Here is a 16370-nt window from a genome sequence, read left to right on the forward strand (position 1 = left end):
AATGCAAACCCAAGGGGAGTAAGACACGCAGGCGCAGTTCAAGCCCTCTTTCCGAGATTGTGGACCGAGAATGAACCTGTGTGGGTTTTTTTACCTTGCGTTTGCGTTTCCCCGGTTCACACGTGTGAAACGGCAAACGCATGAAAATGAAGAATTTTCCATTTATTGGGTCTGCCCTTACGTTTGCGCTTGCATTTGCGTCGAGGTAGTTCGCACGTATGCAAACAATTATGCAGAAGCATAATTATTTTTATATACACCATATTTCTTTCTGAAGGTAGAAACGGGAGCTCCTCTTTTAGGCTTGGCTAAATGTACTTTTTTCTTCTATGTATCCTTCTACGGATCGATAACAACAACAACACCACTAGAGGGTGGTCAGCTTGTGGTTACATTAAAAAAAGAAAGAAGAAGGAAGCGGTTAACGGTGGCCACGTCGTGGTAAAGTGAAGGTAAAGTGACCTTGCGTTTCCTTTAAAGTTTCTCTTTCGACTGCTTCATGTCCGCCATGATCAAACCGTCTACTCTCAACGCCCTTTTCATATTCAGTACTGATTTGCTCTAGCTCTCCCCGGTTCAACATCGGTTGCTCCGTTTGTAAACGGCCACTCCTCTACCTGGGCCCTGGACACATTGAATTCTGCGTCCAACTATACTTAACAGCGGGGGCAGCTGAAATGGCAACTATTACTAGTACCGTAAAATTCCGAAAATATGCCCCTCCGTGTATAAGCCCCTCCAAATATACGCCCCCCAAAGCGGCAACGCAAAAACCCCTCCGTTAAATCGCCCCTCCAAATATAAGCCCCCCGGGAGCTTGTACTCAAATACAAAGTAAAGCAAAGCAAAAACGGTAAATATACTTTCAACTATAAGGCTAGTCCAGTCGTTTTGGAAACGCAAATTTCCCTCCGTAGATAAGCCCCTCCGAATATAAGCACTTCCAAAAATAAGCCCCTCGAAAAGGGCCTTTGAAAAATATCAAAGTCCCGGGGCTTATTTTCGGAATTTTACGGTATACAATGAGGGGGACATTGGGATTTTCGGTTTTGCGGTTTTGGCTATTTCTTAGATCGGTTTTTCGGTTTTGGTGTTCATTGCGGTGTGCGGCTTTTTCGTTTTTCGTAAAAAATACAAGCGGTTTTTCGGTTTTGTTATCCGATGTGCTTTTTGGGTTTTTCTATTTTTTCCTATTTGGGTTCCGGTTTTTCTTAGATTTGAGCGGCATTTGATTTCGTAAAGAGTGTTATTTACTTATTTAATCTTTATTTAACCACGGTGCAATTCATCAGCAATATTAAAAAAATTATGTACGATTAAAAATTTATTGATAGAACTATGTAAACTACATTAACTATCTTACTTAATATCATACAATAAAAGCTGCATGCTTTCCATGAATGCCGTGTTTAGAATAACGGCTTAGGAAACCTCTTTAATCAGTCGTTTGAATTGATTGAGGGACTCTGCTCTCCTTAGCTCTAATGGCAAACTGTTCCACAAAACTGCGCCACTAAATAGCTAAAGCTGTTTTTTTGTAGTAGTTTGTGCGCGGTCGCGGAACCATCTTAAGAGTTCAAATAAATTGTTGACATGAGCGTCATAGTTAGAGTAGGTCAAGACACTGGCTGCTCTGTTTTGTAATATTTGCAGTTTGTCCTGCGAAGTTACTCCACAGTTTCCCCAAACAATATTGCAGTAGTTGAAATGAGGTTGTTCTAGGACCTGATAAATAGAATGTAAGGTCACATAGGGTACAAGATGCCTGTTTTCACTCACGTGATCAGTAACCTTGTTTTTCCTCCGAACCAAAAGAAAACGCTTGAGTGATAATAGAGCTCAATTCCCGGAGACGTCACATGAAAACACTCTATAGCCGCGAAACGCCAAAGTTATTGAAAGGAATGCGTGACAAACTAAATGTCACGGTAGGGGATCACGCGTGTCGAATGACGCCCGAGTTGGTGCGGAGTAGATAAAGATGAAGGACCCCATGAAGATCTGAACGAGCATGAAATGAGTAAGAAGCTAGTGACTCTGATAAAGGCCAGCAAGAATTTGATGAAAGTAGTGACGAAGTCAGTGCATATGACAACAATTCCCAGGGCCAGCAAGATGAATTAGGGACATCGACGAATTTTCTCTTTGGTGCAACGTCGCGATATGGAAGGGCGGTGCCCGGGGGGAAGGGGGGGGGGGGGGGAGACTCCCATATAAAAAGGGGAGGGATGCTCGTCGTCTCGCTTAGGGGTGTAAATTGCGGATTCTGGTCTCATTTAGGGTGTTTTGGGCAATACGCAATCATATGTAATCTCCTTTAGGGTTGCGCGCGAAGAATTATAAAAGTGTACATTTTCACTTTTATGTTTCTTCACGCACGTGAAAGTATTAGATGATAATGTCTTTTCCATCATTAAAAGTCGCTGTATTTTTTATTTTTCTGTGTCATAATATGGTCTCTTTTAGGGGTAAAAAAAACGGCTGGGCCACGCCCAGATTGGTCTCCTTAAGGGTTTAATGTAAAATTTCCGACGAGCATCCCTCCCCTTTTTATATGGGAGTCCTCCTCCCGGGGGCAGTGAGGTTCAATATTCGACTCCTGTTTTAAGTAAGTATCTGTTTACTTTGAGCAAGTTCCTGCTGCCATGTAAAACAAGGAACAAACAATACCGGTTAGCTTCCTGAATGCAATCGCATATTAGTAGACCAAGATTAAACATTCCATTCGAATCTCCAAACTGCCAGGTCTTAGTTATCAAATAGAAATGTTCAGTTAGAGAGTTCTGATTGAAGTTTCCAGAGCTATAGCCTTTTGCGATTGCAAAATTCGATATTAGAGAGGGCTTGTGTGCAAATTCTCCCAACTTAACTTGGCGCCATTACCAGCTGCTTTACGGAAAATGAGCCCACAAAGTCCGGGCTCGAGAGAGCGCAGAAATAAAACCTATGATTTTAGCAGATACTAAAAGATATGAAGGCTTTAGACAAGTCCATGACATTCACAAATACTCTGATGAAATAAAGGGTTAGTGTAGTTTGCTCTGTATGCCGCACTTGTCACCATTGTACCGGTTTGCTGACGGTTTTGTATGCGGTTTTCGGTCTTGGCCGAATTTTTTTGCGGTTTTGCGGTTAAATTGGATGATTTTTTCTTCGGTTTTGCGGTTTCTAATACACCCCACTGTTCCCCTCTACAATCATTGGTAGGTTGCGACTCAAGAAGCGTCCTTAGTTTTCGTTTGTTGGGCGTGTACATGAGCGCTATGCCCAAATTTGGGATGACATCTAATAGTACGTACGTATTTCCGGACTATTGCAATCAGTGCAGATAAGCTAAATTGTGGACAACTTGAGCAATGTGGAAGGGAAGCACTGTTGGTAGTTACACCCGATACCAAATTGTGAACCATGCAAAGAGAAAGCAAGTCTGATGACTGGGTCAAGCTGGTTTTGCGGCGCTTTCGATCTCAGGTAAGCTGTAAGCTGCCATGCCTGACTTTCAAAACGGTTGTCCTTTTCTCACTCATGGGATAAGTGCCTAACGTTCTCGACATTCTTTATTTCTACATAAGCATTCGTTTCAAAGGGAGTGGTGTTTGTTTTTGACAAGAGATTCCACTGTATTGAGTAAAATCATTTTACTCGTATCTGATCAGCTGTGTTCGAGTTCGGCCAAAGACACTTTCTGTGTTGACAGCACGGCCGGTGGAATTTCTTTTCCAGGGATCTGTGATTAGATAAACCAAATTGTAACGTATAAAGTATTTTGTTTATTTGATTATCGAGAAAAGAATCTCCTATCTGAAACGTTTGTTCTCTAGATAGTTCTTGCATGAAACTTTCACCGGACTTGAATTCAAATACGGCTTCCCACATTCGCGGTTGGCTGTTTCGCGTTTTGTTTTGAATAACAAGGTGGATTCCCCAGAAATTTTGATCGTTGATGCCAGCTGTGAACTAAATTGGTATTTTGTCGTTGCTTAAGTCTCACGAGAACCAGGACGCACCTCAGAAGTGATTTGATTTTCTCCCACCAGAAAGTAAAACTGAACAGGGTTTACTAGTTTTTTGCTCTCCAGAAGGTTTGCCCAAAATTTTGCCAGGTTGAATAAAAAAATGAACAGTATATAGTCGGTCAGCAGTCGCTTATTTTCTGCTTGGGACAGATAAAACATGTCAGGTAATTTTGGTCAGGACAAATAATCTTCCTTCTACGTGTATAAATAAGGAACTCAAGATAATGAAAATAAAAAGTATGCAGCGATTAAAACTGTGGCTGGTGAACCCCGACTGTATCATGTAAGTGAAACAACTAGATAAAATATGAAGGGGAGAACCATTTTGGGTATGAACAATCGCAAGCTGCAGGTGAACCATTTTAAATCCCATACAGATTAAACTGGAATTAAATATCACACTTGCAGCTTTATTTATCAAAATAATAACATTTATTTGGTGACTTGATATTTGAAAAAAATACATGTATCTATGTATGAGTGTTCCATGGGAAGGGAGGTCCAGATGGGAAAAAAACCACGCCTGAGGTCTTGAGTATTCTGAGGGCCCTAGAGTACGGTTTTTCTCCGTATAGACCAACCAAGACCAGCAAAATAACTTTTTTCTCTGTTCTTTTGAAAGCTGTTATTTGTTTTAAGTCATCATTTTGTCGGAGGTTTCTTCATCTGGATAGTAAAATACACTTTCACTGTGTACTCTCTGGTCTGAGTCCATTTTCTTTAGAGTTTATTTCCCTTATATATTTGTCATCTTGGGAAGTTGTTTATGAGTAACTTTTACCTTTGTTTGTAAACTTTTGCAACAACAATTAAATTTACGGTGATTAGTGTGGAAAAAGTTTGAGCTGTGGTCTATATCATAAAAAGCTGGACCAGTTATGAGCATTCTATTAGCCAATCAGATTCGACGATTTAGGATTCTGGCCCTTTGAGATGCTACAGAAAAAAAATAAAGGAAGTTAATGACAGGTGAAAATGGTTTTGAATTCTATTCAATGTAAATGCGGTATTGTAATTTACTGAGTTCTGAGATTTTTACTGAAAGTTTGTCCAGTTATACTTTGTAGTTTTCAAAGATTCGTGTTCATAATTTTTTTAATACTCAGCATTTACCATATTTCTCTTCTTTTGTACATTGTTGTAGCTTCCTTTTGAATCATTGCAATCCCAAAAAAATCATGAAAGTTCAGATCACATTGAAAACTGCATTGTCAGCCTCAGTGAACACAATTTTTCCATGGTGGTGGCAGAGCTGGCTAGCTTCATCAAGGAACCATCCATTTTGGTTAGTACATGTACTTGACTTTTATTGCATTTTTGTGCTTTTCATAAGAATCAAAACTGTACGAAATGATATATGAAATGAATCATATGTTAAACTGCGGATATGAAATCAAGTGAAGCTATGATCCTCGCAGTTATGAGCGCAATTTTAGTAATTGCGCAGAAAAGCCCGAACAATTCAGGACTTGGACTCAAACCCTGTTCAAGTCCAGAATTTTTCATGCTCCTTTACGCTATCGCTAAAATTGCGTTCATAACTGCGAGGATCATAGCTTCACTTGAATCCATACTCTGAAGTTCAAAATTCCTAGTTGCAGTTACATTTTTTGCTGTTGTCAATCACATCTACTACAACAGTTTGTGGTCTCACAGATGCTGTCTAATGGTGCTGGGTGGTGGTCTTTTTTGGGGTTGCCATGGATATCTTTATGCTTTAGTTATATCAGGGATGTCGTTTCCAGGATCACACAGAGGGTACAATTGTGAACAAAATTGTCGAGAGACTTCCTACTTTCGGTGCTCAAACAAAAAAATCCAGGTTGTCCCTGTTTCAAAAGCCGGGCAACCAAACCCATGAACTGGCTGATAAATCCTTGGATGCCCATTAGGATACCGTTTACTGTTAAATGCATGCCTTGTCAAGATGCTTTCAATGGTGATAGAGCTTGAATATCCTGTCGTTCTTAGTGTGCTCCCGTGTTTTGTTGAGGAAGTCTGGGTTAAAGTTTTGCCACTTTTCAAAATGAAATCTTTGATTTCCATTGCCTACATTTTTGTGATATTGTCTCTTGCGTTTTCCTACATCTGACTAGTTTAAGAATGCAATGCATGTGTACGCCACAGAATTAATATGCAGCATGGGATTTTTGGGCTTTCAGACTTTTAAACTTGCGATATTTGTATGTATAATAAGATGTATTCTCATGCTGAAATTTTAAGTTAGTGAGCCTTTGACATCACTTTTCCCTGGATCCGACCCTCTGAGGTCCAATTGGTCAGTTTTGAACATGAGTAATGGTGGACCATGAAATCCAAAAGTTACACTCTAAGTAAATGGCCTTTGGGTAAAAATCAAAGCCAGTCAGATGTTAAGCAAACACACTTTCAAAAATCTGAAGAAAAAAGGAAGTGTTTTTTTTATCACAGGGGCACTTTAATAATTGATGTTGACTTGACACTACTATCAGGCATTTGAAATAAAACACTGACAAGTACATTTAAGTCGGGTACTGCTTACAATTAATTCATATTCTATTTTTGGCTGGGTTCTCCGATGGTTTTTCTTTGGGCAACCAGGTTTTTTATTTTCCAAAAACTGGTCATCCACTAAACTTCTGGTTGACTCGGCCAACTAGATGACCACCAATTTCAAGCACTAACATAATTTATGTAAAAAGAACTTTTAATTGCATGACATGAATCTTAATGTCACTGCTCCCCCTCTCCCCAAAAAAATGTTGGGACAGAAGTTGGTTATTTGGGTATCTTCCTGAACAACATTGTTTTGGGTGGGGTGGGTTGAGGGGAATTGTTGGTCTTCTTTCCGAGTCATGAATATTCCAAAAGTTTTCGGCAGGTATTTGAATCCCTTTTTGTCTTTTTCTCCCTAGTCCTCACTGTCTGCCGAAAGGGTGATGCTTGCTTCTCAGTCCAACAGGATCACACTGGTAACCATGGCAAAATGTTTTGAACAGGTCAGGTTCACAGCATGAGTATTACAGTTGTATATTAGACCTCCATTCCAGAGAAAAACCAAGTTGCAATTGTCACCATAATCTGATTATATTTAGGTATTATTTATTAGAAAACTATACTTTACAATAATTATTATTCATAGACTGAACATTTAACTGTAACCATAAAGCAAAGATGTCACTAAGCATCGGCTGCCGGTGATACATCTGTAATTGCCAGCTGAATTTTGGCCGTTGATCAAAGCGAGTGAGAAGATCACAAATTATTCTCTACAAAGTTAAAAAGTCATTCACTGCATTAACAAAAAAATTGAATAATAATTTATCTATTGATGCTGGAAATGAAATAAAAGCGTTGTTTTAAGTACTGTGCATGTCTTCTCTTTCCCTGCATTCGCAGTAAGTGTCTTGAAGAATGCCGTGTGTTTTGCGAGACAGTAGGAACAGTCTCGTTACCAGATCCCTTTGATGCTCAGAGCACAAACTTACCACCTCAATAGAACCTTTAAAAAACGCTTTTATTTCATTTGCAGTATCGATAAATTTATAGTGATAATTCCATATACTAACAGATATTCAGTTATTTTGCTAACACATCAAATGACTTATAAACTTTGAAGAGAAGAATTTTCGATCTTCTAAGTCACTTCAATCAATGGCCAAAATTCAGCCGGCAATCACCCATTTCTCAAGTGGTGATTTTTACCAGCAGCTGGCGCTTAGCAACATCCCTGATTCTTATTAGAGCAGTTTTCAAATGACTGTCAAAAAAAATTATCCAATTACAATTGCTACGATTAGTGATTGATTTAAAAATCTCATGCCAGTTTATCAACCAACGAGAAGGAAAGTTACCAAAACCAATCGCGACTTGCATGCACGATTTTTCCCGGGCTTTGAGCAAGTTACATGGAATTGCTATGAATTTGGAGTGGTTCATGGCACTGTTTGCACCTTCTGTGATTGGTCGAAGTAATTACTTTGGTATTTGTTTTACAACACTCAATTGAAAACTGCTCTATGCCGTGGTCCATTATTGTTTTCAGAATCCAAACAGATGTGCCTCCTTGCCTGACGAAGAGTTGAATAAACGACTCCTTCCTGCAATTTGCCAGGTATGTTCTTTTAACAACAAAGGTATCAAAAAAAATCAAAGTCACTCCTGCACTAAGTGTCAGTGGCCCTTATGGGAATGAAATGGTTAACCCATTGATTCCTGGTAGAGAGACTTAACAGATTTTATTCTGTCTAATGCCAGAAGATTTTACTTGCCAACTGAGGGGGTCCTACGGCATTTGAGGTGTCAGTGGTTTAAGCAGCAAATATAGTATTCACCCTCTTTTCTTCTTAGATGTTATTGATAACACAAGACAAGTGTTCTTGTTGAAAAAGGGGGGTTGGTAGAGGTGAGACAGGAGAGGTGCGGGTAGCATCTTATACAGGCCCTGTATGTGATTAATTCACGGCTCCCTGTAGGGGCTTTTCATGGCCAATAAGTGGCTCATGACATCAGGCATAAAGCACACACAAGGCACCTCTGGCAGATGCTATACAGTCCATGACTGTTGTTGGAGCACAGCATCACAGCCAGATGTAATACGCTGAGTCAATAATTATTTTGATCAGGGAGGAAAGCCGGAGTACCCAGATTAAAAAATCCTTGAGTCAGGTTAAGTTTGACTGTAACTCAGCCCACATAATATCATCGCAAATGCATGGTCCTTGGTTCACTTAAAGGCAGTGGACAAACAGGAACTGGGAAAGCCTTTCAGATCCCAGATCACAGATCACTTTCAAGGGGTGCAGCACATTATTTCTTAACTGGTACATTTGGAAATGACTTTACCCTTACTTTTTTATTCGAAGCTTATTACTCAGTCAAATGGATTTCCCCTGGAAGCAGAACAAAAGGCTCTGGCTGGCAAAATTCTCTCTCATATCAGCGTACATCACTTCTCTGCTTTATTCAATCGCATTGCAATCAGGTGATGATAAACATTAATTTTGTTTTGACGAATTTCCATTGAGGTAACCATACAGCTCAGGGCAGTCATTAAGGGTCGAGGGCCAGAGATTTTCCCCACCTACCGGTACCTAAAGTTTGATCCCTGCCTTCTTAAAGACAGGAACAATAGAGTTAACTTAACAAATTCAATACCGTAAAATGGCAATTCCCCCACCAATGTCACTTATTTCCCCACCTGTACTTTTAAAAAAGTTAGTGACAGTCCTGCAGCTATTTTATGTAAGTGGAACTATTTTGAATAGGGAATGAAAAACAACAAAAAAGGATAAAGGGAGGTTTGAATGGGATGTTTTTGGGCCTTTGCAACTACAGAAGCAGTATTGTAAAGGTGCTTATACCCCCTGTACTCAAAGCGATGTAAGGGATAACATTAGATAGCACCGCTGCAAACAACCTGTCTCTTTATGGTGAAAGTACTGGGAGAAAATGATTTGTTACTAAGAAATAGGTTTGAAGATGAAAACAAGAAAAAGTTTCTCAAGAGTGAGAGACCCACCTAGATCTGTGACACATATGTACAGTACATGTAGAAAAAACCAAGATGGTGATACTTCCTGAACTGAATGTCTTTCTTGTCTGTTCTGTATCCAATACCCTGGATTTTCATTTTGTGTGCCCAGCCCTTTAAGGAGGTTAGGAATAATAATTATTATACATTGCATAAAACTAAAGGAAAGTAATATTAAAATGTATATATTTGTACATTATAGATGAAAGGGTGAAGTGATCCTTGTGTCAATTCTCTCTTATAGACACCTGAAAAATTCAGGCAGCTCTAAAAGGATTTAAACCCAAATGAGTGGCATCATAGCTCATTTGGTGGAGTATTGCACCGGCATTACAGAGGTTATGATTTTGAACCCTGTTAAAGGTACCTGAATTTTTCAGGTGTCCATGAGAGACAATTGCTTGAATTGTCCCAATAACTGCAAGGATCTCTTCTTCACTCTTTTGTCTATAACCTGCACTTAAAAAAACATACCATGATTTCATTCATTGTGTCCTTTCATAGATAGTCATGTGTGCCCAACAAATTGACCTGCTCCCGAGTGAGTGGCTTCATAGCTCAGTTGGTAGAGCATTGCAAGCACTGGCATCGCAGAGGTCATGATATTGAATCCTGTTGAAGGCACCTGAATTATTCAGCTGTCTATAAGAGGCAATTGCTTAAAATGTTTCAATTAAAGGAAATGATTGTTGAGTGAGGTTTCAGTCGGTGTTATCTGATGTCATCCAACTTATTTACGATTATGTTATTTTAGGCTACATGTTCTTGCCAACACTGAAGACAATTCCGATACAGGTGATATTGAGCTCATTCGACATTTACATGTGAATGTGGCTTCCCTCAAAATTCTTCTGCAAGGTACACTTATTGTGATAGTGACAGAAAAGTTGTGTAACAAGGCTAAATACAATTTAGGCAAATTTAAACCCAGTAGCCTGGGATATTGGGAGGACTTGAGGGAGGTTTGCAGGGGCATTGCCATGTGCTTTGGCTTGAGTTGCTTTCTCATTTACCTGCTTAGAACTTTTCACTCTTGGTGCAGGGATGCAGTGGTGAGAGCACTCACCTCCCACCAATGAGGCTTGGGTTTGATTCCCAGACTTGGCGTCAAGTGTGGGTTGAATTTGTTGGTTTGTTGGTTTTTCTCTGGGTACTCAACTTTTTCCCTCTCCTCAAAAACCAGGCCCAGTTCAAGTTGTCTTGAGCAAGTTACTTTATTTACGTCTTGAAAAACATTTGGCTGACGGTGGGCCTTTCATGTTTAGTCCACTTTTCCATTTGTCCATTTCTGTGTTGACATCTACTTCATTAAACTACATGAATCATTTTATTGCAATCCTCATGTCTTGTAACCTTAACTTTAGAGCCCTAGTCAATACATACATAAATTGATAATATTATTGAAACCTACAAGTGCCTGGGACAAATCTAACATGAAAAACATAAAAAGGTATCCAGCAATTTGCACAAAGTGCTTTAACCGTTCAACACCCAACCCGGCCTGAACCCCCAGGAGTCAATGGGTTAATCACTCACTGAAGAACTATGTCCCCATTAATTTGCAGTGTATTGGTATCAGAGTAAGAGATCCTTGATTCAAAACTTGGGGAGTACAATGAACAGATTTAAGTTCTTGTGTCCGCTTTGTAAGGTCAGGGATGGGTGGTTGCATTAAAAAAGGTTTTTGTAGGATATTGAGGGCATTAATGAAACGGGAGGTGTTAATGGAAGCAGAGGTGGAGTGGTAGGTGGAAGAGGAGGTGGAGGAGGAGGAGGGAGAGCCTTGCCCTTATTTCTCAAACACCCCCAAAAATTGGGAAATCTCTTTTTGGGCAGTTGATGAACATCATTTTGGAAAAAATAACCTTCCTCAAAAATTTCAACCCACCTGAACATTTTTGAACCAGTTAAAAAAATCAAAAACCAAAATGAAATGGGGCTGGACAGCCTGTGAGCCAGCAAGTCATGCAAGCCATGCGAGTCTCGCATTTAAGTCTAAGCACCCATTTCAAATAGCGCTGATAAACAGTATTTAAGTCTAATCGCCCATTTTAAACTGGTTAGCTTTCAATGACTGTGTGACTTGCATGTTGACTTGCAGCCATGGCTCACTTAACTTCACAATCTTAGCTCGATTAGCTTAGCTATTTCTAAGTGGCTGTGCTCTTATCCTTTGTAATTTTTTTCTTTCTTGTATTTATACATGTTAACACTATAATTATAATTTCTGGGCATGAATAAAGATTGTTGTTGTTGCTGTCTCGCACATTGTCCTCATTCAAATGAAATTTAAAACATCAACATTTATAACTGAAATTTTATTTAATTGCATTACTAGCATAACATTTATTTTATACCTATTACTGTACCAGTATGACCATACTTGTGTTCTTAATACTTTTGATGTTAAATAATTTTTGTTTTTTTCAGAGAGCATTCAAGTATTTAAATCTCTAAAGAAGAATGGGCAGCTAGCACTTGTGTCTGGATTAGAAAAAGTGGGTGCAAACCATAAACAAATGTGAATTTGTGTGATTTAATATTTAACTCCAATCACTTTGGTATGAAAGTCAGTCAATAAAAATATGTCACACATTATATTTTCTTAGGCAATATGGAACTGGGTTGAGAACACCCCTGACGAATTTGCACAACTTCAAAGAATACCATCCCCGGAACTGTCAGGTAATAACTTTTGTGGTGGATTAGGTGGAAGGAAATAAACCCAAGAATTCCTCTATCATAATTTCTAAAATGAGGAATGACCTAAAATGACCTAAAATGAGCTACAAATGGTATCTTATATGACCTCTAACGAGTAGGTCATTTTAGGTTGTCATTTTAGGTCGTCATTTTAGATCATTTTAGACACATGTACCGTTGTTGCTCATTTTAGGTCATTTTAGATCATTTTAGGTCATTCCTCATTTTAGTAACTACAGCTGTATGATTCCTCTGTACAGTTATGGTTTAAACTATCAACATTACCTTTTCCATTAGTCAAGTGAGGATGATTATGGCAGTATAGAGTGTCACTAGTTATGATAGTAGTACATGTAAGTACATGCAGGGATGGCGCAGTGGTGAGAGCATTCGCCTCCCACCAATGTGGCCCAGGTTCGATTCCTGGACTCGGCATTATATGTGGGTTGAGTTTGTTGGTTCTCTACTCTGCACCGAGAGGTTTTCTCCAGGTACTCCGGTTTCCCCTCTCCTCAAAAACCAACATTAATTTTGACTTGTTGCGTTAATTGTTAATTTCACTTTACAGTGTCCCCAATTAGTGCTCCAGCGCTAAATCTACTAGACACTTAAATAAAGTTCCTTTGTACATGTATATTAAAAATTTCTAGAATTAATAAATTTCAGAAAAGAGCACTTTGTTTTGTCGTTGGCAAACCTCTTGCCACCCTGTAAGACCAGGATGCTTAGAAATGCTAGTCATCCCTATACTACCATGGTAAAAGTCTCCGCTTACGAGCCAGAAGGCTCATCAGGCCGGCGCTTATCTCCGGTTTCTGTAGCATGAAGCGACTAGGAGTATTTGTACTCCCCCCTGGATGGGATGCTAGTCCATCGCAGGGTTACCCCCAGCATTACGCCGGTACCCATTTATACACCTGGGTGGAGAGAGGCACCGTGAGAGTAAAGTGTCTTGCCCAAGAACACAACACAATGTCCCCTGCCAGGCCCCGAACCCGGACCACTCGATCCGGAGTCGAGCGCACTAACCATGAGGCCACCGCGCCTCTCATACTACCATGGAACAGACCTGAATGTTTCAAATGATTACTTCTGATCAGTCTTGTTTTTAACATACTACATGTACTGTTGAGATTAACAAGGTTTTCATAATTTTCTACAACCATAAGTGTGCAGTCTCTTGAAATCATCTGCTTTCTACTTAAATTGTGGAACTTATACAGTCCTTAAATTTGGATTAATTTTGAGTGTGTTGTGTATGTTTCCTAAACTTTTTCAGAGTATGCAGAAAAACTTTTTGACTTGGTTGACAACTTTGCTGAAAGTTCAAAAAGGAAGGCGGCAGTCTGGCCTCTTCAGATAATGCTGCTAATTTTGTGCCCAGTAAGACATTTTTCTTTAAGTAACTAATCAATGAGGTTGGATAGTTTTGATTGTATTGGTAACATTTGTTTATAGTTACAAGTTAAGTAACAAAGACCACATTGATGGTGTTGCTGTGGTGATGATAATAATATTGGTGGTGAGACAACTGATATTGGACAGTTGTGATTTTGACATGGACAGTGCTAAAGAGAAAAAAGGTGCAACACATAAGTAGTGTATAATTTTCAATCTTCGTGAGAAACAGAAAGAGTGAATTGTTCATGTGGCTGATGTGATCTAGGAGATGTTATTTACCGTATTTACGCGTGTATAAGTCGACCTTTTATGGCCTCAAAAGCAGCTCCAAAAATCGCCCTCGACTTATACACGGGTCAAAGATTTTGAGCCAAGTTCCAGCTAAGTAATTTATTCAAAATTAACATAATAATGTTAACATTGTCTTTGCCATAACGAAGGCAGTGGACAAAAGCCGACGTAAAAGACTTCAAAATGAATGACAAAAGACTTCAAAACGAATGTAAGCAATTCCAGTTGAAATGAAAAAGGGTTTGTCCAACTCTAAATGTTGAAGATACTCACAAGCACAAATATGAAAAAGACACTGGAAATCTTCGCTTTCCAAAGGCGGAAAGCTCTAAAAGTCATGTTCTGTTTGTTCGAATAAAACACGATCGTTCAACGGCTTAGTAACCTGGCGCAATACCTCGTGTTTGGGTGCAAGCATCGTCACTCGTGTTGCGTGAAAATGCTGGTTGGTAATGAATGTTTTTTATTCTTTATACAAACCTGGCAGATTTAAATGCTTTTGCAAACTTCGTATTGTTTGGTTTATGAGTTTTGTTTTGTTTGTCATTTGAGAAATTATAAATCAAGGACCAATAAAACCTTGCACATTTTCGCATCGTTCGCAAGTTATTTTCAAAGATTGACTCCTGCTTCTGTGATGTTGCATTGTGCTTATCCTCTAAAGCCCTTTATCCTTGAACAAGGAAACAGGTGAGTTGGAGGTTTACATGTTCGATTTTCTGAGAACTTTTTCGAAACTCAAGGACAAAATGCCCGCATATACAACAGCTGTTGAATAACAAAACTATTAAGCGCTTGAGGCCCTGATTTTTTTGTGTATCCACATTTCCAGAAATCGAAGAATACAAGATTAGTGTCCCATGAACATTTAACAAAGAAATTAAGAAATTGCGTTTTTTGCCATCAAAAATGGGGGGTCGACTTATACATGGGATCGACTTATACACGGGTAAATACGGTACCTATCATTAGATGAGTGGAACCCTACAGATTGCAGATTAATGATGAAATGGCAGATACAATATAAAAGTCTGACCCAATCAACTCGGATTGCTTACCTCACATTGACCGAAAAATAGTTTGCCCCAATTTCACCAAGCTTTGTTAGCTTGAAGATTAGGACTAGGGTGACTTCTTGAATCCTTATCATTTTTTTTATGTCGATCTGAGGTGAGCAATCCCAAGTGATCTGGTCTGACGTTTGTACCTGTCCCAAAGCTGTGCTCTAAGGAAAATTTTGGGGAGCCCTTCCAAGCATTTCAGCTGGGGTGCCCACCCCTCCAAATTAATTAATTAATTTGTTAATTAATTATCTGAGATCAACAATGCAGCAAGATCTTCATCTCTTTCTCTCTCTCAACAAAACATTGCTGCTACTGCTCTGATCTGGCGATTGTTGAACTTGCTAGTGCAAGAAAAACCCACAACCCATCAAATTTTTCACGCCATACTTGAAAGAGACAAGAAAAGTGGCAATGCCACTGATGTTTTTCAGGTTTAAAAGTGAAAAAGTAAAGATTGCGGCAGGTTTATGTGAAAACATTTGGGTCTAATACAGGTAAACCTTTTTACTGGTTAGTTGGGTTGAAAATAAATTTTCAAAACGTGAATCAATGCCGCTTGATTCCCGTGGAGCTTTTGTGAAAGCTGCCATAAAACAATGAAACCACTGCGGCCCAAAAGCTATCAATTTCTTTCCTTATATTATCAGTAAAATGTTTTGTGAATTTCGGTCAAAGCGCCAGTCACAGCGTTATTTGTTTAGGGCACGGAATGATTTGTCACGACACGAAAGACAACGCAGGATTGTTCTGTTTCTAAAACAACAACAAATAACATGATATCTTTCCCTTTTTTATTTTGTTATTTCATACACAGGGGAAAAACAACCATAACCTAAACATATTTTAGCCAAGCAGGCGCAGCTGCGAAAAATTGTAAAAATATTAAATTAGCATAAAATGCGATTCCAGGGTTCATACAAATGTGGTGATGTGGTGATCATGTGGTGATAATTCTTATTATTTCCAGTGTTAATAGTACCACAATGGTAAATACAAGAAGCTTTGCTGGAAAGACTGGTGTTTGTTACAGTAATGCTGTACTTTTTTTATTTTGTTAGGATGTGCTTGAGCAAATTGCCACAAGAGAAGATGTTCTTGACCCTTGCAAAGCCAACAAGGTACAGTACTTGGAAGGTAAACAACCTAAATACTGGTACAGTAGTAGCTCAAGCTCTCTGTTCAGCTGAGAAGCAGTGGAAACATACAGGGAAAGGTGGGGAAGCAAGTCAACTGCACAGTCAAGTCACTTATGATAAACTGGTTAACAAGACATTTATTTTTGCTCTCCTCAAAAAACAACATTTGACTTGATTTGCATTCATTGTTGATTTTAGTCAATTTACAGCCTTCCCCAATTAGTGCTCCAGCGCCAGAACGACTAGA

The 16370-nt window shown here is 39.1% G+C and overlaps 1 protein-coding gene across 2 annotated transcripts in view; it reads left to right on the plus strand.

Annotated features, from left to right (window-relative positions):
- Positions 1-3297: 3297 nt before the first annotated feature.
- LOC138047195 (neurofibromin-like) overlaps positions 3298-16370 on the plus strand; it is a 72473-nt gene continuing 59400 nt past the window's right edge. The window contains exons 1-10 of one of the 2 annotated variants that reach the window (XM_068893937.1): positions 3298-3471; positions 5161-5301; positions 6911-6994; positions 8041-8109; positions 8861-8979; positions 10283-10386; positions 11959-12026; positions 12138-12213; positions 13511-13614; positions 16046-16105. In XM_068893937.1, coding sequence (XP_068750038.1) covers positions 3409-3471; positions 5161-5301; positions 6911-6994; positions 8041-8109; positions 8861-8979; positions 10283-10386; positions 11959-12026; positions 12138-12213; positions 13511-13614; positions 16046-16105 — 888 coding nt within the window. In that variant the 5' untranslated portion in view covers positions 3298-3408. The remainder of the gene's footprint in view (positions 3472-5160; positions 5302-6910; positions 6995-8040; positions 8110-8860; positions 8980-10282; positions 10387-11958; positions 12027-12137; positions 12214-13510; positions 13615-16045; positions 16106-16370) is intronic. The other variant, XM_068893936.1, reaches the window with a different exon arrangement.

The sequence above is a fragment of the Montipora capricornis genome, chromosome 4, assembly GCF_036669925.1.
Source record: "Montipora capricornis isolate CH-2021 chromosome 4, ASM3666992v2, whole genome shotgun sequence".
Taxonomy (NCBI): Eukaryota; Metazoa; Cnidaria; class Anthozoa; order Scleractinia; family Acroporidae; genus Montipora; species Montipora capricornis.